Genomic DNA, 23380 nt, shown 5'->3' with positions numbered 1-23380 from the left:
CTAGGAATGCAGTACTGTATTATATGAAGCCACGGAGCAGGGATGTCAATAGACTTTTGTTCTAGGGGGCATATACAGTGGGGCAAATAAGTATTTAGTCAACCACTAATTGTACAAGTTCTCCCACTTGAAAATATTAGAGAGGCCTGTAATTGTCAACATGGGTAAACCTCAACCATGAGAGACAGAATGTGGATTTTAAAAAAAAAAAAATAGAAAATCACATTGTTTGATTTTTAAAGAATTAATTTGCAAATCATGGTGGAAAATATGTATTTGGTCAATACCAAAAGTTAATCTCAATACTTTGTAATGTACCCTTTGTTGGCAATAACGGAGGCCAAACATTTTCTGTAACTCTTCACAAGCTTTTCACACACTATTGCTGGTATTGGCCCATTCCTCCATGTAGATCTCCTCTAGAGCAGTGTTGTTTTGGGGCTGTCGTTGGGCAACACAGACTTTCAACTCTCTCCACTGATTTTCTATGGGGTTGAGATCTGGAGACTGGCTAGGTCACTCCAGGACCTTGAAATGCTTCTTACGAAGCCACTTTTTTGTTGCCCTGGCTGTGTGTTTGGGATCATTGTCATGCTTAAAGACCCAGCCACGTCTCACCTTCAATGCCCTTGCTGATGGAGGAGATTTTCACTCAAAATCTCTTGATACATTGCTCCATTCATTCTTTCCTTTACACTGATCAGTCGTCCTGATCCCTTTGCAGAAAAACAGCTCCAAAGCATGATGTTTCCACCCCCATGCGTCACAGTGGGCATTGTGTTCTTCGGATGAGATTCAGTATTCTTTCTCCTCCAAACACGAAAACCTGTGTTTCTACCAAAAAGTTCTATTTTGGTTTCATCTGACCATAACACATTCTCCCAGTCCTCTTCTGGATCAACCAAATCCTCTCTAGCGAACCGCAGACGGGCCTGGACGTGTACTTTCTTCAGCAGGGGGACACGTCTGGCAGTACAGGATTTGAGTCCCTGGCGGCGGATTGTGTTACTGATAGTAGCCTTTGTTACTGTGGTCCCAGCTCTCTGTAGGTCATTCACTAGGTCCCCCCGTGTGGTCCTGGGATTTTTGCTCACCGTTCTTGTTATCATTTTGACGCCATGGGGTGAGATCTTGCATGGAGCACCAGATCGAGGGATATTATTAGTGGTCTTGTATGTCTTCCATTTTCTAATAATTGCTGCCAAGCTTTTTACCTTTTGCAGATTCAGTCTTCCCAGCCTGGTGCAGGTCTACAATTTTGTCTCTGGTGTCCTTTGACACCTCTTTGGTCTTGGCCATAGTGGAGTTTGGAGTGGACAGGTGTCTTTTATACCGATAATGAGTTAAAACAGGTGCCGTTAATACAGGTAACGAGTGGAGCCTCGTTAGACCTCGTTAGAAGGAGTTAGCCCTCTTTGACAGCCAAAAATCTTGCTTCTTTGTAGGTGACCAAATACTTATTTTCCACTGTAATTTGGAAATAAATTATTTAAAAATCAAACAATGTTATTTTCTGGGGGTTTTTCCACATTCTGTCTCTCATGGTTGAGGTCTACCCATGTTGACAATTACAGGCCTCTCTAATCTTTTCAGGTAGGAGAACTTGCACAATTGGTGGTTGACTAAATACTTATTTGCCCCACTATATGAATCCATATATTTGTGGCTCTTAATAACAACCGTTCCAAAATGTTCCATAGGTTTTGTTACAAATCATTTCAGCCATCTAAAATGAAAAGGAGCATAATTTCAAAAATATGAGTCAGTTTTTTAATCTTAGTCATGCAATTTATAGATGAAAGTGGATGTTTGTATGTACTTTAACATGTTAAGATTAGCTTGACATGCATTTCTACATTCAACTGGAAATCTTGGAAACCTCAAATGACTCATTACTGCAAGTGGGAACTATTCACAGAGAGGGTGTACCATGCTTAAAAAAAAATAAAAGCAGTCATAACATTGTGAGGGGAAAAAATGTCGTTTGGGCAAACGCAGCTACATGAATATAGTCAAAAGATTGCAGAAAAAAAAGGATGATGAAAATTATTCAAACTAAAGACGGACACTAAATAACTATATTTTTGTAAAGCATGACAATAACAAAAAAAAAAAACAAAAAAATAAAAATGGAACTACAATAAGGTTGTTGGAGTCACATGTCCATACAGTAATATACGTTATATGTAATTTTACAGTGAAAAAGGTTATTAAAAATTACACTCCTGTGTTCACGTTTTTCACTGCAAAAAAATGATGCTCACGGGCTGGATCGGCCCCCCCAGTATGGGTCGGTTCTGGCACGTGCGACTGGTGTTTGACATCCCTGCCACTGAGTGGATTGCTACAGATTGATATTGCTGTCACACCAGAAAAAAAAAATCAATATTATGTTATACATGTAAAGCTGCTGGTAATAACATGATATGTAACACATAATAAATAAATCAACACGGGCAAGGGTTTAACTCACTGGCTGCTATTGACAGCAACAGGTTTGATTGATTGCTGCCAACCCTCCCAGGCAAAATGCATTGGATGCCTATCATTTGCAATGGCAATCAATGAGTTAGAAAGATTTCCGCAAATTCTGGTGTGGAAGTACACTTCCGTAGCGCAATGTATTTATGTTAAGGTTTTATAGAAACTGTTCATTGTGACAGCCAATGTTATGTGAATCTTAAATTAAGTCTTTTATGTTTGTAAATGTTTACTAAAAGAATTTGTTTGTTCTTCCAGTACATTTTTAAATGAATTTGACTTGTGTCAATAAAACATGTCTCGTTTGTACCTCGTGTGAGCAGAGGTGGGTAGTAACATATTAGATTTACCCTGTTAAATTTAACTTTTTGAGAAAAATGTACTTCTAAGAGTAGTTTTACCGCACAATACTTTATACATTTACTTGTGTAGATGTGGGAATAAGATATGCTACTCTTACTCAGCTACTTTTGTGCTACACTAGAGTCGTTATTTCTTTTTTTCTACATTTATTTTACAGTACTTTATTCTTGCCAGTGCGTCTCACAATGGCTTGACCAGTTTCACCAATGAGACATCGCAACAATAATCACATGACTCCTTCATACCAATCAGATGTAATAATACAGTCACATAGTCACACACAAGCTCGCAGTTTAAGCCGTTTAAGTCCTGTGATCACGTCGGCGTCATCAATCACATGGTGTCTTCAAAACACCATTTAAAAAACAAAAAAAACAAAAAAAAAAAAAACACATACAGAACTGCCGTCAACATTCCTGGAAAGTTTAGATTTTAAACTCACTGTATTTTTTTTTCTCTGATAGACCACTGAAAACCATAGCTATGAGCATTTTGATTTGATCGTAGAACATCTGTTTATCCGTGCTTGAGTGCACACTAGAGGGCGCTCTTTGGACAGTACGTTTTACTTCACCTCTGCATATTTTCCCAATCGGTATTTGATCATTCAAAATTTTGTTTACTTGTACTTGAGTAAATTTTTGGGATGACGACAACTGGAATTTTGATGTAACGCTACTCTTACTTGAGTACAATATTATGGCTACTCAACCCACCTCTGCTTGTGAGCTATGCAAGTACAAGAGTGAAGAGACGAAAATAGAAACCAACACCTCTTCTTTTTGTGTGCGAGAGAAAACAAATGCGGGTTGCAGAAGTGCGTTTCCTGCTGTGAGCGGAACAGAGAAGAGAATCCACTTCCTCCATCCTGCGCTGAGAAGACGCTGCGTTAGTCGAGGCTATTTGTGTAAACGAGAGACAACATGAGCCGAGCATCTAAAAGCAAGACGGAAAATGCGCGCAGTAGCTTGCTTAGCCAAAGCGAGAGCCAGGTCTTGGAAAACTTACTCGGAAGAAGGTGTGCTGTAAGTTGACGAGATTTCGAGTTCTAGCTGCTTTTACAAACGGGTACTTTTCTTGCAAAGCTTTTCTTTGTCTGACTTAACTCAAAGGAATAAAACATTATATTTCCAGCTGCTTGCTTTCAATCAAATTGAAAAAAAATACAATATTCTCAAACAGGGCAATACCAGAAACCCACCTTGAAACCATAACACTTGTTTGAAACTCCAACTCTGGCTTTATTTGAAACACTAGGCCCAGCTTGAAACCCTAACCCTCATTACGTTGATCGCGATCTACATACCAATCGATCACAATGCTAGTGTGGGTAGATCGCGGAATTAAAAAAAACAAAAAAACGTTTTTTTTAATGCCAAAAAAAAAGGCTTAACTGTATTTTGTTGTGTAATATCACAATTGAGCTTTGTAGGCAGCCCCACCCTAAAAAAAAATACGCCCAAAAAAGGCTCAGGATTCGGAACCTTAAAGGTTAATCATGTTTTGTCGCAAAATATAGCTGCTGACCTCTGTATGCGCTATACGTCGCTATACAAATGAAGCTGAATTGTGTTGAATTTAAAAAAATAGGCATAAGCCTATGATTCATTCCATCACTTGAATGATACACAGGGCAATATATTTCTCAATAAATATATAGGTAGATCATTTTGACATTTGCTGTTGAGCTTTCTAGCCCCCTACCTCCCGAAAAAGAAAAAGGTAGATCGAGGGAGGTGGTCTTGAAAAGTAGATCTTGGAGCAAAAAATTGTGAGCACCCCTGCTCTAACTGTTGCTCATGACCCTAATTGGAACGCCTTAAAAAGTAGCTTAAAACACAATTTGTAACTACTCTTAACTGAAATGTTATGTTCCAAATGAACTACGACCACCCAGCTCGCTCCCTAGACATTAGCCCAGAGACATTGAAAGCACAACAGAAGAGCGTGCATGCCCTCTAGTGGCTATCTTGGAACCTACAGTGGGGCAAATAAGTATTTAGTCAACCACTTATTGTGTTCTCCCACTTGAAAATATTAGAGAGGCCTGTAATTGTCAACATGGCTAAACCTTTACCATGAGGGACAGAATGTGAAAAAAAAACAAACAGAAAATCACATTGTACAATACTTTGTTATGTACCCTTTGTTGGCAATAACGGAGGCCAAACGTTTTAGGTAACTCTTCACAAGCTTTTCACACACTGTTGCTGGTATTTTGGCCCATTCCTCAATGCAGATCTCCTCTCCTCTCGAGCAGTGATGTTTTGGGGCTGTCGTTGGGCAACACGGATTTTCAACTCCCTCCACAGATTTTCTATGGGGTTGAGATCAGGAGCCTGGCTAGGCCACTCCAGGACCTTGAAATGCTTCTTACGAAGCCACTCCTTTGTTGCCCTGGCTGTGTGTTTGGGATCATTGTCATGCTGAAAGACCCAGCCACGTTTCATCTTCAATGCCCTTGCTGATGAAAGGAGATTTTCACTCAAAATCTCTCGATACATGGCCCCATTCATTCTTTCCTTTACACAGATAAGTCGTCCTGGTCCCTTTGCAGAAAAACAGCCCCAAAGCATGATGTTTCAACCCCCATGCTTCACAGTGGGTATGGTGCAATTCAGTATTCTTTTTCCTCCAAACACGAGAACCTGTGTTTCTACCAAAAAGTTCTATTTTGGTTTCATCAGACCATAACAGATTCTCCCAGTCCTCTTCTGGATCATCCAAATACTCTCTAGCGAACCGCAGCTGGGCCTGGACGTGTACTTTCTTCAGCAGGGGGACACGTCTGGCAGTGCAGGATTTGAGTCCCTGGCGCCGCATTGTGTTACTGATAGTAGCCTTTGTTACTGTGGTCCCAGCTCTCTGTAGGTCATTCACTAGGTACCCCCGTGTGGTTCTGGGATTTTTGCTCACCGTTCTTGTTATCATTTTGATGCCACAGGGTGAGAAGGGAGTTGAAAGTCCGTGTTGCCCAACAACAGCCACAAAACATCACTGCTGTAGAGGAGATTTGCATGGAGGAATGGACCAAAATATCAGCAACAGTGTGTGACAAGCTTGTGAAGAGTTACAGAAAACGTTTGGCCTCCGTTATTGCCAACAAAGTGTACATAACAAAATATTGAGATGAACTTTTGGTATTGACCAAATACTTATTTTCCACCATGATTTGCAAATAAATTCTTTAAAATCAAACAATGTGATTTTCAGTTTTTTTTTTCCACATTCTGTCTCTCATGGTTGAGGTTTACCCATGTTGACAATTACAGGCCTCTCTAATATTTTCAAGTGAGAGAACTTGCATAATTCGTGGTTGACTAAATACTTATCTGTCCCACTGTACAGGCAGCAATATGTCTGCAGTTAATTTATGCAAATTTTTAGACATGAAACAAAAAACTGTGAAAACAATTAAAACACGAGCTCCAATGACTGATGTGTACATATGTGTACAGTGATCCCTCGTTACTTCTCGCGTCAAACTTCGCACCCTCAGTCCATCGCAAATTTTTATTCAATTAAAAAGAAATAATAATAAATGCAGCATTTTATAGAGCTGTCACGTAGTCTCTCACTCTCGCTCCTGCCGCTTTTCTTGGTCAGGTAGTGCACTGGAGTTGCTTAATATAGTTAACGATGATTGACGGAAGTTAAGGTTTGATTTTGCCAGAGACTCTTGGAAGCTGAAACTTCAAAGCGCCGCATGCGTCAGTCATAGTTTAACTTGTTAAACAGTTGCTATGGCAACTCATTGAGTGTAAGTGAGCAGCTTTAGCGGATTTGAGTGGACTCACTCAATGACACATTTAGTATAGACAAGCATTTTTCTACTTTATTTTTGTTTAAGAATAATTCGGTGGGACAGTAACTTGTTTAAAATGTATCAAAACTAAAAAAAAAAAAAACATTTATTTAAATATATAGATCAAAGGTCTTTTTTGTATATAATTTTGGGGGGGGGGGAGTGAAAAAAACGTCTTATATGTATCACTTCCCAATGCTAAATCTGAATAAATACATTAAATACACAAAAAAAAATTGGGGGCGGGGGCACTACTTCGTGATTCTTTCACTTATCGCAGCGGGTTCTGGTCCCCATTAACCGCGAAAAACAAGGGATCACTGTATACGTCCCTAGAATATAACTACCAAATATCATTGATAACCATCCACGAATATCAGAGGAGTAGCATTTCTCAGTTAGTGTCCTCCCCAAGAAGAACCAAGCAAGCCAGTTTTGAGACCTGCCTTCAGGCGCTTTAAGATCTCTGCTCTGGCCATATGAACCCCATCTTTTTAAATTATACACTTTGTTTAAAATCCTTAACTAATGAATGAACGTATATTCGCCCCTCCCAGTCAAAATGGATTGGAGGTCAAGCGGTGTCAGTGGCAGCAGATAGGTTAAATGAGTGCCCTGTAAGGGTAAAGAAAAACAAATTCTTGCAATCATTTGAAATGTGGGAGGTGGCGTTAGCACCCTGCTGCCATTGGGGGGACCCAGATTCGATCTGGGTTGTGTAAGGAAAGGCACCTTGTGCACAAAGCTTGTGTGCAAGGTCTACCATGCGAACTGACTGTTTTATGATGGATTGATGGGTTTACGGTCTTTTGAAAAGCAAAAGTAAACCTAATTTGATCCCCAAACCTATGTTTACCTGTCCTGAAACCCACAACCCAGGACGAAACCCCTTCATTTGAAAGGCTGACCCTTGTTTGAGAACCTCTTGACCTGTTTTGAAGACATGGATAAAGTCACATTACTTGCATGGAGTCATCAAAAAGGAGGTAGTAAGAACAGGAAGTGCCGCTCACAGCATTTCTTCCTCTACTTTCAGAATTAGAAACTTGATTGTGGTGCGGACGTCTTTTTGGTTTTTATCTCTCTCAGTGCAGGGAGCGGAAACGGCATGAGAAAAAAAAAAAAAAAAAAGTCAAAAGGGCATATTTCCCTGAATGGTGTATGCATGTTTTTGTGTGTGTCCAGTCCATAGCCACAGCAGTAGCACAGTTGTTCATGGCGCTTCCACACAAGCCCTCCACGTGGAGCCTTCAGCACACAGGCGTGATCTGCCTCATCAAAGACAACCCCCAGCGTTCGTACTTCTTCCGCATGTACGATGTGAAGGTAACAGGAACAGGAATACTGTATACTCAAACTAGCACTCTCAGACACAGTACTACAGAAGGCAGTGGAAGCCATATTGGATGAGGCGCCATTCCAATTGTTGGCAAAACACGGGTGATGAAATGGAAATGAATCTTCTTAATTTCAAAATCAGTTTTCTCAAGAGTGAATGTATTTTCAACGTTAAAGCAGATGCTATTAATACAGTGCATTTTATTAAAATAATTTAATAAAAGAGCATTCTACCAACGAAGCAAGAGAATCTTTTGTGTTCAGTTCTCCAAAATATATGGATAGCAGTAATTAATCAACTGTGTTTTTTGTGATCATTGATATTCTTTTAATTTTTTTTGTGTTACTTTGTGGTCCTTTAATATTTTTATGTATTTAGAACTTTTGACAGGGAGAGTCAACTGGGATTCAAAGCACCCAAAAAGAAGAATAGTAGAATTGAATTATCGAAAAATAGTTGTAGTGTTGGTCAACAATACATGAGAATACCACTAGGATCAAAATGTACTTAAATAATTTTTATTTATTTCTAATTAAGCCCCTCCTCTTTCTTGTACTTTTCCGAAATAATTTTCAATCTTAATTTTTGAACTGGCAAATGTATGTTAAAGTGCCCAATTTAGTACATTGCAGATTTTATAACACTGAAGGAAGCCCAAACGTTTGTAATGATTTTATGTCTTATCCTTCAATCTTAAATCTATGCATACTAATGCATATTTGCTGTATGTCTATGGCTTGACGTTCCTTGACTTCTGTACCAAAACAGAAAAACAGCTACAATTGTATGCTATAACGGTAGAAAGCATTTGGGTTTTTTGTTTGTTTTTTCAATGAAATGCTCTGTATTAATGGGATCTACCCTGATGTCGACACTGGCTCTGCGCAGGAGCAAGAGGGAGCAGTGCTCCCTCAAATAAATGTCTTGCCCCCTAGAATCAAAATTTTAGAAGTTGAGAAAGCATATTTTTAGTATACTCACAAAATTAAAACATCACAAGTTGACAGATGAATCTGCAGTAGTAGAAAAAAAAATCCACCGAAAAGGGAACACAAAGACGATATCGTAACAGTTCTCTCTCATCTCCCTCCACTGTGTGTGTATTCACACAGGATGGTCAGCGCGCGCACAGCCCCCAGTAAAAATCCAATCACTATTAGTATGTAAATGAGCCTAGACATCGCCAGACAATGTGATGTCAGGTTTCAGCGCAGCCACGGAGCAGGAAGACTTTCATACCTGTCAACCCGAGGTCGTTGGCAATCTTACAAATAATGACGTATGCCCTTACAAATTGATGACTAATCTTACAACATTGTATATAGCGTGCAATATGAAATAAAAATAAAACTTAATTTTTTAGAATACCAAAAATGTATTGGTAATATTGTAACATATAACCTGGTGCAATAAAAGAGCAATCAATATCTTCAGCTACATCATGATTACTGAAATCTAACAGTGACTTTTGTTATAATAGTATGTAGCACTTTTGGCAATTTCTATCATGTCTTTTGATGGCTGCACTTCATGGCAGGCAAGGCATGAAGGTAGTTCGATAGTGTGTCCAATTATAAATTAAAAAGGTCAATTGATAAAATTAACTTACCGATGCAATCTTTGAGTCAAGGAACATTTCTTTTGCTAATTCTGAGAAGTGATCAGCAATAGTTGCAGGCAAATTGTGTTCGGCAACAAATTGGCAGAATAAAATCTCCGCTTTCGTCTCTTTTCATTCTGCAGACTTCATCTTTACCAGTGTTGTTAATCTTACTTTTAAAAAGTAATTACAGTCACAAATTACTTCTCCCAAAAAGTAATTGAGTTAGTAACTCAGTTACCTGAATTTAAGAGTAATTAGTTACTTGGCAAAGTAACTGGTTTTACCTTTCATGTTTTTTTTTTTGTTTTTTTTTCCATTTAAAAAAAAAAAAAAAAAAACAGAAACCTTTGCTATGTTTGAAAGTCATTTAATGTTGTGAATCAACTGTTAAAGTTGATAAAATTGCTCACGTTTTTGCATTAGTTCCCTTCTGTCTACTTTCGACATGTGAAAGTTTTAAAACTGTTTCATCATTTAAAGATAGATTCAAGTCAAGATTTTGCCAATTTAGGAGTATTTTCGATGAAAAGTTACTGAGGTTCGCTAGGAAGGTTCACTACAACAGAGCATTTGTGAGAAGTCTACTGCTTTAAAATTGTGGCTGTTTACTAACGCCGCCGACTCTCATTTTGCATATAGTTCTATCTACATGTGATATCTAGGGATAGATTTTAGGCTGTCGGCTACAGTCAGGAAATATTGGAGCCACCTAGCCTAGCATTTAGTGTTTGCTACAGCGTCACAACAAACACTCTTCTCTCCGTCTCTGATTTTCTCGCGTCATTCAACCAACACAGTAACGCATAGTAACGCACATTGACTCTTTGCCGAAACGGTGACAAAATCCGTACGGAGAAAAAAAACGTAATGCCCGAAAAACATACAGATTTTGAACGTACGGCGTACACATTTAAAAATCAGTGATCACTTGTTCAAATTACGCCGAAACCGTACAACTTGACAGGTATGGACTTTGAAGAAGCGGCTGCGTTTTCTCAGTCACAACAAGCACAAAAATAACTCCATGTCCTATGGCGTTATATTTGTGCCACTATTCTGAGCGAGCAATGATAGATTTAGATTTAGAGCACAGATTGGCACACATGTTACAAATGTGCCACGAAGCCAACCAATTATACAGCTGGCGGAAGCATGATGTGTACATATGATGCCCCCTACACATGTCTGACTGCCCCCTCATACATGCCTGCCTACAACCGGCCCTGCCTGACGTTGAATAAAAAATATCAAACTTGTGAAAATCGGTTGAGAAATCAGCAACTTCCAACTTAATTTAAATTTCAATTGCATTGCCTACAACGGAAATGGTGTACCCTCCAATATGACTGGCAGGTAGACATATCTAGTCCTGCTATTAGTGAGGGCACCAGTTTGTGCTTGTAATGTGAAACTACACTTGTCTTTTCCCAGGCTGGGAGGCAGCTGTGGGAGCAAGAACTCTACAACCAAATCGTCTACTCCGCATCGACGCAGTTATACTTTCACACCTTTGCTGCTGATGTAAGCGCATCCTCATTTGACACGTCAACACTGTGCATTAACAAAATGCTTTCTCTCTTATTGTATGCTATTCCACCTGGCCAGGATTGTCAAGTTGGACTGAATTTTGCTGAGCAGCAGGAAGCGGAAGCCTTTAGAAATGCCGTGGTGGGGAAAATCAACCAAAGAAACAACCGGCAAGGTGGTTTGTAGCTGTTTAACTCACTGGATGCCAATAAGTTGGTCATTTCCATTTTCCCTTTGTGTGCAGAAAGAGGGCCCCTACCTCCTGTCCCAGCAGAAAAAAGTAAGTAAGTGACTCCTTCACGTGCATACAAAGATGACCGTAAATGACGTGCTGTCATCCATAACAGTTCCCAGTGATCTCGGCTCCTTCCACAAGGCCCCCAGGGATATTCCGAGCCCCGATATCTCTTCACGGTTCCACTTGATGCCTGCGGCTTCTTCGCTGCGACAGAACAAAAAGGACAAGAAGGGCAAGAAAAAGGGACTCTCCAAAGCAGATATTGGCTCACCCAGTGGTTTCAAGTATGCCATCTTGCGTTTGTCAATTAACTCTTGTCAATTCTCTCTACATAAGAAGATAGACGTGTGGTCTACTCATGAGAAGATGTTTCCATGTACACCAGTGGTCTCCAAACTATTCCACATAGGGTCGCAGTGGGTGCAGGATTTAACTCCAACAAAACAAGGCCACACATTTTCACCAAGCTGGTGTTTTATAAGTGTAATCAGTTGATTGCAGTCAGGTGTTGCTTGTTTTAGTAGAAACCACATTGGTTAAAAGTAGTGTTGCACCGATACCATTTTTTGGCCCCGATACCGATACCTGGCTGTGCAGTATCGGCCGATACCGATACCATACCGATACCACCCCGATTATATATATATATATATATATATTTTTTTTTTTTTTTCCCCAAAAGAGCTACATAATTGGATGTGAAATCATTGCTATCAAGGCTTTGTCAGGCTGTTGCTTACCTTTGCAAAATAGGAAAAAGACTAGTACAAAGTATAATACTAGCCCAACAGTAAGAAAGTAAAAATAAGTTCATAATAATAAACTCTGAATGAACTGAGTAAACTTTTTTTAAACCTCTCAAAGGCCAAACAGCGCAACTTTCATGAAATTATTGTCACATTCTGCTGCTGGTTAGATTGTGTTTTGTTGCTGGGCTGTTAGTGGGGGCGTTCCTGACGTCGCACCTGAATCCAATGCGGCCTCATCAACGCAGCATTTAAGCACGGGTGAGCTCAGAGAAGGCTGCCGAGATATTTGCTTTGCTGATCGCCATTTCACATCTCGCACTATAGTCTCGCTACATTTGCTTGTTACGCCCCTGCATTGGGTTTTTTCTGTTAGTGTGCTGCACTCGTTTGTAACCTCTACCCTGTGCAGGTATTTGAATGTTTTTATTTGGGCTTTTTGGCTCGCTGCCTATCGTCTTAGTTAATCTTCGAGTTTGTAGTATTGAGCTCCGTCGACCTGCTGTCACGGACTCCTTTTGTTATTTCTACTATCCCGCGATCGCGTGTTATTTTTTGTTTGCAATCATTAAACCCTTGTACTTATCCCCCGCTTGTTGTCCTCCGAGGTCCAACCTTGTTTCCGCATTTGCGGACGCTCACAATTATAAGTAATAATAATTGACCACAGCATCCCATCTCTCTATTAGCCTTGTTTTTTCAGGAGGGGGCGGGTCCCTTATTTCTATTTCTGAAAGGTGGCAACCCTACTTTGGAAACAGTTCCCAAATTACTGCAGCATTTCTTTCAGTAAAAGACAATAAAAGTAAAGTAGACGTAGTGAACTGACCAGAGATTGTTGCACCTGTCCAGCGCCCTTCCTCTGGATAGCAGTCCTGCTCTTGCAGGCTCAAACTCGTTGTGTTCGTTCACGTTTCGTCTTCACATGTTTTATCAGGTTCGAGGTATTGAAACTGGCCGATTTAACTCCACATTTCGAAACTTTCAGGCCGCAAATCTTGCACGCAGCCATTGATTTTAATTGACGGGATTTCTATTTTGAAATATTTCCCGACCGCCGCCATGTCGGCCATGTCGGCCATGTCATTGCTCAGAATTGGCTATTGGCCCGTTCTCATTGGTCTGGAGCAGGCCAATAGCAATAGCTGTTTGGTGTTCATGTGTCATCACACAACACAGAGACAAAGTGTAGTGAGCACCAGGAGAAAAAAAAAAGGCTGCGGTCAAATGTTATAATAATGGACCGGTAAATGGTATCGGCGCCGTCTTTGTTGGTACTCGCCGATACCGATACCACCATTTTGGGCCGGATCGCCGCCCCCTGCCGATACTAGTATCGGTATCGGTGCATCTTTAGTTAAAAGGTCTGTGCTTGATCGGTATGAACAAAAACCAGGACCCACAGCGGCCCTCGAGGACCAGTTTGGAGACCCCTGATGTACAGTGGGGAGAACAAGTATTTGATACACAGCCAATGAAAATAAATAAATAAATAATTTTGAAAAATGAAAAAATAAATTGCTACAATGGTAAACATCCATTCAAAAATTATCGCTCGTTCACTGCCAGTATGTGTTGTTGCAGTAAGTAAAAGAGAAAAAATGATATTAAAATCATTTGATCGCTTCCAGGCCCTCCCAGTTAAAATGGATTAGATATCTAATGCCGTCAATGGCAGCCAGAGTTAAGATATGTGAAGTCATAAGAGATCTATGAAACAAAAATAAATAAAAACTGTAAAGAAAATTACCAGAGCAAAATACGCATGGGCCACATATATTGGGATTGATGTCTTTATTTTTCTTATTATTTTCAATTTATTGAATTTTTTTTTCAATTTACTTATTTATTTTTTTCAATTTATTGCCCATCATAAAATATGTCAAGGCAACACTAATACTGTAATTGGATTTCAAATTGGGGCCGCAAAATATTGTAATGTGGGCCGCAAGTTTGAGACCCCACTAAATGAATGAAATAAAAACATTCAAGAAAGAAATACAGTAATTAGTGCATGAATGGGTTAAAATAAAATCTTACCTTTAGAAAAAACAGGACACCACAAAATACATGCGAAAACATGAATAGTTTCTTTTTTTTTTTTTTTTTTTTGGGTTAAAAACCTTGGAATAATATGTACTCAATCTTTATGGTTATGGTGACCAACCGGGATTCCGACCACATTATCATCTTGGCAGTTGAGCTTGCTGAAGTCTGGTTAGAGGAAGGACTTTGTGTCTAGGTTAGGAAAAGCCTCAATCCCTGAGACCATAAGAGAATGTACCGGCAGCTGAAATTAGACTGGACAGTTGGCTGAGATGTCAGCCTATCACAGTGACAATGCTCATTCATACCCTGGTTAGAGATGCGAGAGAATGGGACCGGGAGTCCAGTGCATTGATGTCACCACCATTTGACTAGTTACAATGTCATTTGCTGTAAAGCAACACTTAAAATGTAGTTCTGTTAATGGCGGTTTGTTGTCAATTTGACAATAAACCTTTTACAGTTTTCGCGTGTTTTTTAACCGGACAATTCTGGCAACCTTAGTAAGTTTAAACCTTGACCTTAAAGTGCATACGACAGGAGAAAAAAAGTCTTAAATAGCAATATTATGTGAATTAGAATCATATTTTGAGACGATTCGACTATTTACAAAAATTTAGCAAAGCGCAGATGACGAGAAATTAGTCTTTTAATCTGCCGGTTAGCCATGCCTACCATTATAGGGCTCTAGCGTCCCCAACAGGTGGATGACGTCAGCGGAGTAACGATTTCATCTGATTTAGTGTGCAGCCTATTGAGGTGGAATTATTCAGAACGAGGAAAACGCGACAAAGAAAGTCGCAAAATGTCATTGTTTCAGTCTCTCTACTCCAACATTTTTACAGGATATTCTTTTTGTCCAAGTATTTTTCCCCGATAGTTAAATAAATGGCTTGAGAAGGACCAGTCAGCCCGTTGAGGGGGAATTATTCGGAACGAGGAAAACGTGACGAAGAGAGCTGCAAAATGTCATTGTTTCAGTCTCTCTACTCCAATATTTTTACAGGATATTCTTTTTATCCAAGTATTTTTCCCCAATAGCTAAATAAATGGCATGGTCATGACAAATAACAGTCTTGTGCTAAATGGAATATGAAATATTAAAAATGCATTTATTCAGGACGACATGGCAAAATTACTCCATAATGGTCAAAACAACACCTCCCGAACGATGTTTTATGCCACCTAAATCGGGCTTATGTCATTTCCCTTCCCCGGCTTCGGAGAATGTAAACAAACCAAGAGGCGTGACAGCTAGCCGACAGGCTAACCCGAACCGAGTGATGTTTCAAAGTCTTCGAAGCAGAAAAATCACACATAACTAGCCCAGATCCTTTCACATGTCGACTGGGTTGTCGACTGTCTTCGCCGATTGGCAACCCGCCTGGCGGCGGACAAGTTAGAGCTCGTCATCTCCCTGCTGAGGGCAGAGGGCTCGTTTGCTGGACAATGACCGCTGGACAAACCGGCCGACGTCGGAGGAGCGTGTAGCTGCCGAATGGTTAGCACGAATCTGGCAAAATAATGGCTACACGGCGAAGTCGTAAACAGTGAGAGACTCATAGGAGGGTGGCTGCATTTGCTATGCAGCTAACATGACAGTATGTGTATGAGGAGAGCTTTTTACATGCCCATCCATGATCAAATGTAAGTAGTCCATTATTTAAAGAAAGTTTGTAGTGTTTACTTTGTAATCGCAGTATTCGCGGCAATTTTAACACAAAGTTGCAATTTCTGATCTGTCGGAAAATTTGACAGAACACCGGGCACATGAAGAGGGCAATAAGCCGAGTATAGTGCTCTCCCGGCCGGGGGATGTGCGACAAGCCGCCGGTCGTCGGCCGAGGGGAAAAGGAACATGTCAGCCACAAAATGCAAGCTACCTACATATTAAAATGATCCCAGCATTTGACATAATACATAACACGATGTTTACTCACTTCCTTGTAAGTCCCATGGTCCCACAGTAGTAGGGCTTGTTTTGGCCAATATCCACCGGTGAATGGGGACCTTTTGAAACCCCAAAAAGGCTCACACACCGCGCCCTCGTACAGCAAGATTTTTCCGCAGCCGTTTGGCTGGCGTGATGTGAAAAATAAACGAATTAATCCACAAAATCAGCTGAATCCTTAGTCCTTCTCATACAACAGTACGGATGTATAGTGAAGAAGACTCCTTCTCCTGTACAAGTCACAGGGCCTACCTTCTCAATGCAAGACCGAAGCCGGAAGTCTCTCATTTTCGTAGTCTCTAATATATCGATAGCTTCTTCACATATCCAAGTGTTCCATTTCATTCAGGAGCATAAAATATCGTGTGACCGAGCCTTCGCTGCTGCTGCTCCCTCACTCTGGAACTCACTCCCAAAACCCATCAGGAACTCGGACTCATTACAAAACTTTTCCCACCTCTTAATTCTGTCTATGTGTTACGTTATGTGAAGCGTCTTTGAGTGTCCAAAAAAGCGCTGTACAAGTTTGAGGTATTATTATAATTATTATTATTATTAGGAAATAAACATGCTTTTTCGTGTCACAGGCACTTTAAGATTAATGGTTTTTTTTTTTTTACCTTTAACAGAGTTATTAAGCAATTTCTTTTTTATAAGGTTACTCCTTAATTTGTTCAACCAGGCTAAAATTTCTTCACATAGATGCCATTTGTAAACACGTGACACCAGAAAAATACACTACATTACTTGCTGTTTAAGAACATTTATTGACTCGTTCCTTCCCTTCAGGCATGTGAGTCATGTTGGGTTCGACCTCAACAATTTGGATCCGGATCTGTGGAACCTGCTCTCCCAAGCTGGGATCGGAGAGGCCGAGATGAGGGACGAGCAGACCTCCCAGATGGTCTATAACATCATTGAGCGTTCAGGAGGCATGGAGGCGGTCAAAAGGGAGGTGAAAAGAGGAGGTCAGATATCAACTTTGCTTAGGCTACACAACATGTTTTGAACATTTGACATCAGTGGCGTGGGAAGTGGGGTGCTGAGGGTGCTGCAGCACGGCCTGGTATTGGGGAGGAAAAAAAGTGTTTTGGTAGACTTTTTTTCAATTCATCCTTCCATCTATCCATCCATCCAACAGCAGCTTTAGCAAGGAAGCCCTGACGTCCCTCTCCCCAGCCACTTTTTTTTTTTGTAAAAATAAATATATAAAACATAATGAAATAATAGCTCATTTAACGTGGGGGATTAAATCTATATGTTGAAGAGTTGTTGTTTTTTTTCTTAATAACACCACCTGATACCTTGCTTGCTACCGGGTCACATTGAATAAAGCGCTATTGGAACGGAAAAGTAAAATGTTGATAGAGGAGGCGTTAACATGACATAAAAAAGACTTTGCGATTTATTTTTTTTCTTAACGAAAGCAGAGAAATTGTCTAAAATTCAATTCGAGGTCAAAAATGAAGATGATTGTCCTTTGTTGTCTTCAAATAGGTAAGACATAGTAGCCATATTATTGTTTGCTGTTGCTGTTGAGCTGCCGCCTTGCAGAGCGCTGTTGGATATTCGTGTGCAATTTATTTTAGTGTTGTGTAAAGGCCGTGTTAAACCGAGGCTTTTAGGCCTTTTTAGTTTTTAAATGTTTTCATGTTTCACTGCGCCGCTTTAGTTGTGGGGATTTGCATAATAACGGGGGTTTTATTTCCAATACAAAAACTCAAACACATACTGTAGGTGAAATAGAACGCTGTCTTTGTAGTAGACTAGTAGTAGTACGTAAACTATCCAGAATGCTTGTGTACTGCTATTGTGCACGCCTTGTATGGAGAAAACGTGCAAGCATGACAAATTTGGACCAAAACGGCTGTTCTTGGATGGAGGGAAAACTAAAAAAAGATCCTCAGCGCCCCCTGCTGTGAGTGACTTCCAGCGCCCCTGTTTGACGTAGATGTGAATCACAATTGATGTTCGTCTGTATGTGTATGTGTGTGTGTGGTAGCGAGTGGGCCTCCACCGCCTCCGCCAGGCAGACAGGGTCCTCTGCCCCCTGTGCCCGGCTCGGTCCCGACGCCACCACCTACCCGAGGACGTTCTGGCCCGCTGCCTCCCATCCCGGCACAGTCACAGCGAGCGGCGCGGGGTGCCGTCCCTCCACCGCCACCTCCGTCCGACCGAGGTTGCCCGCCTCCACCACCGTCGCACGGCCCTCTGCCACCGGCCCCCAAGTACTCTCACAGCACGCCTCTTCCGGTGGCGCCACAGCACCACCGGCGCGCTACAGGGCTCCATCCCATGACCGCCCCGTCCCCGCCCAGTAGAGGAGCGTCCGGAGAACCGGCACCACCACCTCCGCCACCACCACCGCCGCCGCCTTTACTGTCAGAACCCCAAACTCCTCCTCCCGCTCCTCCTGCGGCCGGCACTAAACCAAGTTTGACTTCATCAGACAGCAGAGGCGCTCTGCTGGATCAGATTCGACTTGGGAAGAAGCTCAGAAATGTAAATACGCATTTTATATCAACACTACCCAAGGCGTTAAACCCTAACTGAAAACTTAACTTGAAACAATGAATTCTAACCCAAAACTGGTCTGTCTTCAAGTCATTTTCAACCCTTAATTTGAAAATGAATTTGACATTTTAGCCCTTAAAACTTAAACCCAGGTTTTAAACCCTATTTTGAAACCTTAACCTTGGTTTCAAATTCTAATTTACTATACTATTCCATGTTTTAAATTCTTATTTGAACCTTAACACACTTGACGTAAACCCAACCCTGGTTTGAAACCCTAATAAAGTCTAATCCTAACTTGAAAGCCTAGAACTGATTTTTAAACCTAGTCTTAAAACTCTAACATTTGTTTCAAATGACACTTGTTTCAAATACCAGGCTTGAAACTCTGACAACCTTAAAAGGGAATTTTTGACATTAGGCTTAATCTTCGAGTTAGCGGGGGTTTAATTAGTCGGTGGAGTTTATTTCAACAAATTATGTGCAGCTAGCTAGTTATTAGTTTCAGGGCTACGGAGGGGCTAAGCTAGCGCAAGTCAATAGGTCCGTCCAAGCTTGCCAACAAAAAACAACATATGCATGCATGATAATCACCGATGACCCACGCAATCAATAGTGTTGGCTTAGTTATTAAAACTTACCATTGCATTTCAATAACTGTAGTATGAACAGCAACATTTGTAATCCAGCAGCTCTGTAGGTAACAGGCTGCAGAGCAGAATGATTTTTTTTTTCCCACCGGTGTGTTTATGTCGTAGCCGGCAGAAAGTATCCACAGTTTGTATTTTTCCTCGTTCTTCATATGCAGAAACATTTGCCCTTTTCTTCTGTCTGTTTCCGCAGCTTCTAAATGCATATTTCAGTATGTTGCCTTTCTTCAGTAAAGACTCTGTAGACTGGTGTTGCATTCAAGGAAGGTGTGAAATCGGACTTTTCCAACCTCCGACCATGAAAAATATAATTGGAAGGCCACTCGAACTGGAAGGCCTTTGTTGCGAAGTCAGAAAAAAAAGTAACCCGACTTCACAAGTTGCTTCAATCAGACGTCACTCGACAAAATGAGCTGCCCGCCGAAAAGCAGACCATCAATATTAAAACTAAAGAGGGCCGTTTACAGTGTAGTGTATTTACCTTAGCCGCCTATTTTCCTCCACTTTTTGATCGCTTTCGAGAAGGCAGGTTTGCTGGAAGTCAACATGTCTTTTGATGGCCAAAATAAAAAACGCTTGGAACGCTTTGAGGTCGCAACTGGTACTATCCGAGTGGGATGAGTCCGACTTCCCACCTTCGTCGAATGCAGCATGAGCACAAGTAGCTAAAGTACTCCTCTCTATTGTGGTCGCATTACGCATATAAAAATAGTCCCGCAGAAATAAATAAATTAAGGCAGTTTGGTGTGACATTGTTTTGGCCTCATGGGTATTTTGAAGAAAGATCTGCAGTTAGAATTTATTTACTATGTTAGATCTGTTAATATCGTTTTTTTATGGCATGCTAGGAAGGGACCACTAACTCGCGCTAGCTTAGCGACTCCGTAGCACTGAAATAAATAACTAACAACCTGCACGGAATTTGTTGAAATCAAATCCACTGACTAATTTAACCCCCCCACTAACTCGGTTAAGCCTAATGTCAAAAATTCTGAACTTCCGCTTTAACTTGAAATATTGACTTCGAATCCTACACTGGTCAACTCTATCATTTGAATCTTCAAGTCTGCCTTGAGCACTTCATTTGAAACATCATGGTAAAACTTAACCCGAATGCAGGTTTGAAACCCCATGGTAAAACTTAATCCGAATGCAGGTTTGAAACCCTATTTTGAAACCTTTACCTTGGTTTCAAATCCTACCTGAAAAGCCTAGGCCATGTTTGAAATAATTTGAAACCTAACCCATAGGGCTGCAGCTATCGAATATTTTAGTAATCGAGTATTCGACTGAAATTTCTATCGATTAATCGAGTAATCGGATAAAACATTTTTTTTAGGTAAGGAGCAATTATAAATATACATAAGAAAACAAGACATTTCATCTAATATTGAAACATTTTCAGTCGATCAATGTCTTTATTTTATTTTTGAAAACAGCCAACAATTGCATCTCAGAAGTGACTAGAAAAAAACAAAAAAACTTTTTTACTGTTTTTACTCAAAAACATCTTATAAATCTTAAATCTTATAAAAAATAAAAAATAAATCGTTTTTCTAACCTTAAAATTTGAAATTTAAAATTTCATTACGCTTGATAACACACTAGGGCTGCAACTATCGATTATTTTAGTAGTGGATTGATCAATGAACTAGTTAGTTCGACTAATCGAGTAATTGGATAAACATGAAAAAATTAAAATACCTGAGCTGGGCCTCAAACGGTATTAAAAAAAAACAAATAAGGATCTACTTACAGTATGTACAACAAAAGAACAATTGGCTAACTTACAAAGCAAACTTCCACTAGCTTAAATGCTAAAAATACTAACTTTTTTTTTTTTTTTTTAAACAATGCTCTTAACAAATGGTTCAGACACATATTACCACAAAAATTGGCTGAATATACCTTTAAACTAAATTCCAAAGCCATTAAAAAAACATTAGCTCGAACAAAAACCTAGCTTATGTTGGTCTTAACAGGGAGCAGCTGGATTTGGCCATGTAAAATGAGGCAGACTAGAGGGCAGTGTATCCACCCAAATTAATAAAACTAAATGCAAACACTTTCAAAAACAAACCATTACACCGCCGCTTTAATTAAACGAATACTCGAAGCAGCAAAATTTAATTCGAATCTTTTTTTCTAATCGAATACTCGAGTTAATCGATTAATCGTTGCAGCACTACTAACCCAGGTATCAAAACCCCATTTGGAAACCTAAACCTGTTTTGAAACCCTTTTGCTACAAATCCTAACTTAAAATCCTAGAACTGTCTTAAAACTGTAACCCAGGCCTGAACCATATCCTTAGTTTCATATCCCAATTCAAACATTTGTTTGAAGCTCTACTGTTATATCTAATATGGGCTTGAAACCCTAATTTGTGAATCTAAACCTGTCCTGATATCCTCATATGAGTTGTTGCTAGTGTGTGATGATTGTGTTGTTTGTATACTGCAGGTGACTGAGAGCCAGGATCAAAGCATGAGCTCGCCTGCAGAATCGGGCGAGGGCATCGTCGGCGCTCTCATGATGGTCATGCAGAAGCGGAGTAAAGCCATCCATTCGTCAGGTAAGCACGTCGCTTGTCCGGTACAGATAGGAACACCAAAAACCGACGTGGTGTTGTCTCACAGATGAAAGTGAAGAGGAGGGTGGAGATGATGAAGAGGACGACGATGAATGGGATGATTGACCAACTGTTGATTTAAAACCTTGTCTGGAGCCAGACTGGAGTTGTAAACATCAGTACTTCTGCGATTGACTTTTCCTCAATTAAATTTTGCCTTAATTACAAAACGACTCCATGCTGAAAATAGAAAACTGCAGTTCTGGCAATTGATTCAAAAGGATAACATTAAGGCAAAAATAACACTGGAGAACAATTTGGGGGGGCAAATGTTACATTGTTATGCTCATTAAAACTAAAATTACAGTGGGGCAAATATGTATTTAGTCAACCACCAATTGTGCAAGTTCTCCTACTTGAAAATATTAGAGAGGCCTGTACTTGTCAACATGGGTAAACCTCAACCATGAGAGACAGAATGTGAAACAAAAAAAACAGAAACTCACATTGTTTTATTTTTAAAGATCTTATTTCCAAATTGGAATGGACAATAAGTATTTGGACACCTACAAACAGGCAAGATTTCTGGCTGTCAAAGAGGTCTAACTTCTTCTTACGAGGTCTAACGAGGCTCCACTCGTTACTTGTATTAATGGCACCTGTTTTAACTGATTATCGGTATAGAAAGACACCTGTCCACAACCTCAGTCAGTCACACTCCAAACTCCACTATGGCCAAGACCAAAGAGCTGTCAAAGGACACCAGAGACAAAATTGTAGACCTGCACCAGGCTGGGAAGACTGAATCTGCAATAGGTAAAATGCTTGGTGTAAAGAAATCAACTGTAGGAGCAATTATTAGAAAATGGAAGACATACAAGACCACTGATAATCTCCCTGGATCTGGGGCTTCATGCAAGATCTCACCCCGTGGCGTCACAATGACAACAAGAACGGTGAGCAAAAATCCCAGAACCAAACGGGGGGACCCAGTGAATGACCTACAGAGAGCTGGGAACACAGTAACAAAGGCTACTATCACTAACACAATGCGCCGCCAGGGACTCAAATCCTGCACTGCTAGACGTGTCCCCCTGCTGAAGAAAGTATTGAGATGAACTTTTGGTATTGACCAAATATTTATTTTCCACCATGATTTGCAAATAAATCTTTAAAAATCAATCAATGTGATTTTCTGTTTTTTTCCCACAGTCTCTCATGGTTGAGGTTTACCCATGTTGACAATTACAGGCCTCTCTAATATTTTCAAGTGGGAGAACTTGCACAATTAGTGGTTGACTAAATACTTATTTGCCCCACTGTAGCTTGCTCATTCCAAACAGTTACGGTAGGCATATCCTTTGTAAAAACATAAAAGTGTTACTTTGTAAATAAAGATTGCAGTCATATCTGTTTCTTTCATATTTAACTGTATGTAAATTAGGGGTGTGACAAAATATCGAAATGGTGATATATCGTGATACTTTGTAAGGTTATCGATATGCTCCAGCCAAGATTCGATATATCGTTTTAAAAAGGTGTCAA

The 23380-nt window shown here is 40.2% G+C and overlaps 1 protein-coding gene across 1 annotated transcript; it reads left to right on the top strand.

Annotated features, from left to right (window-relative positions):
- The first annotated feature begins 3322 nt into the window (after positions 1-3322).
- Positions 3323-23085, top strand: LOC130930310 (actin nucleation-promoting factor WAS-like). The gene is made up of 10 exons (XM_057858179.1): positions 3323-3869; positions 7835-7975; positions 11023-11112; positions 11197-11293; positions 11363-11398; positions 11466-11640; positions 16889-17067; positions 18102-18601; positions 21727-21838; positions 21903-23085. Exons 1-10 carry the CDS (start codon positions 3768-3770, stop codon positions 21959-21961), a joined length of 1491 nt encoding a protein of 496 aa, XP_057714162.1. The 5' UTR covers positions 3323-3767; the 3' UTR covers positions 21962-23085.
- Positions 23086-23380: the final 295 nt, after the last annotated feature.

The sequence above is a fragment of the Corythoichthys intestinalis genome, chromosome 2 (genome assembly GCF_030265065.1).
Source record: "Corythoichthys intestinalis isolate RoL2023-P3 chromosome 2, ASM3026506v1, whole genome shotgun sequence".
In the NCBI taxonomy this organism is placed as follows: Eukaryota; Metazoa; Chordata; class Actinopteri; order Syngnathiformes; family Syngnathidae; genus Corythoichthys; species Corythoichthys intestinalis.
The sequence above is the reverse complement of the archived record's forward strand: the minus strand, read 5'-3'. Positions and strand labels throughout refer to the sequence as shown.

Coding starts and splice junctions, on each gene's coding strand:
- LOC130930310 (XM_057858179.1), top strand. CDS start 3,768: ATGAGCCGAGCATCTAAAAGCAAGACGGAAAATGCGCGCAGTAGCTTG. Junction 7,976..11,022: donor TCCGCATGTACGATGTGAAG/GTAACAGGAACA, acceptor GTCTTTTCCCAG/GCTGGGAGGCAGCTGTGGGA. Junction 11,294..11,362: donor CCAAAGAAACAACCGGCAAG/GTGGTTTGTAGC, acceptor CTTTGTGTGCAG/AAAGAGGGCCCCTACCTCCT.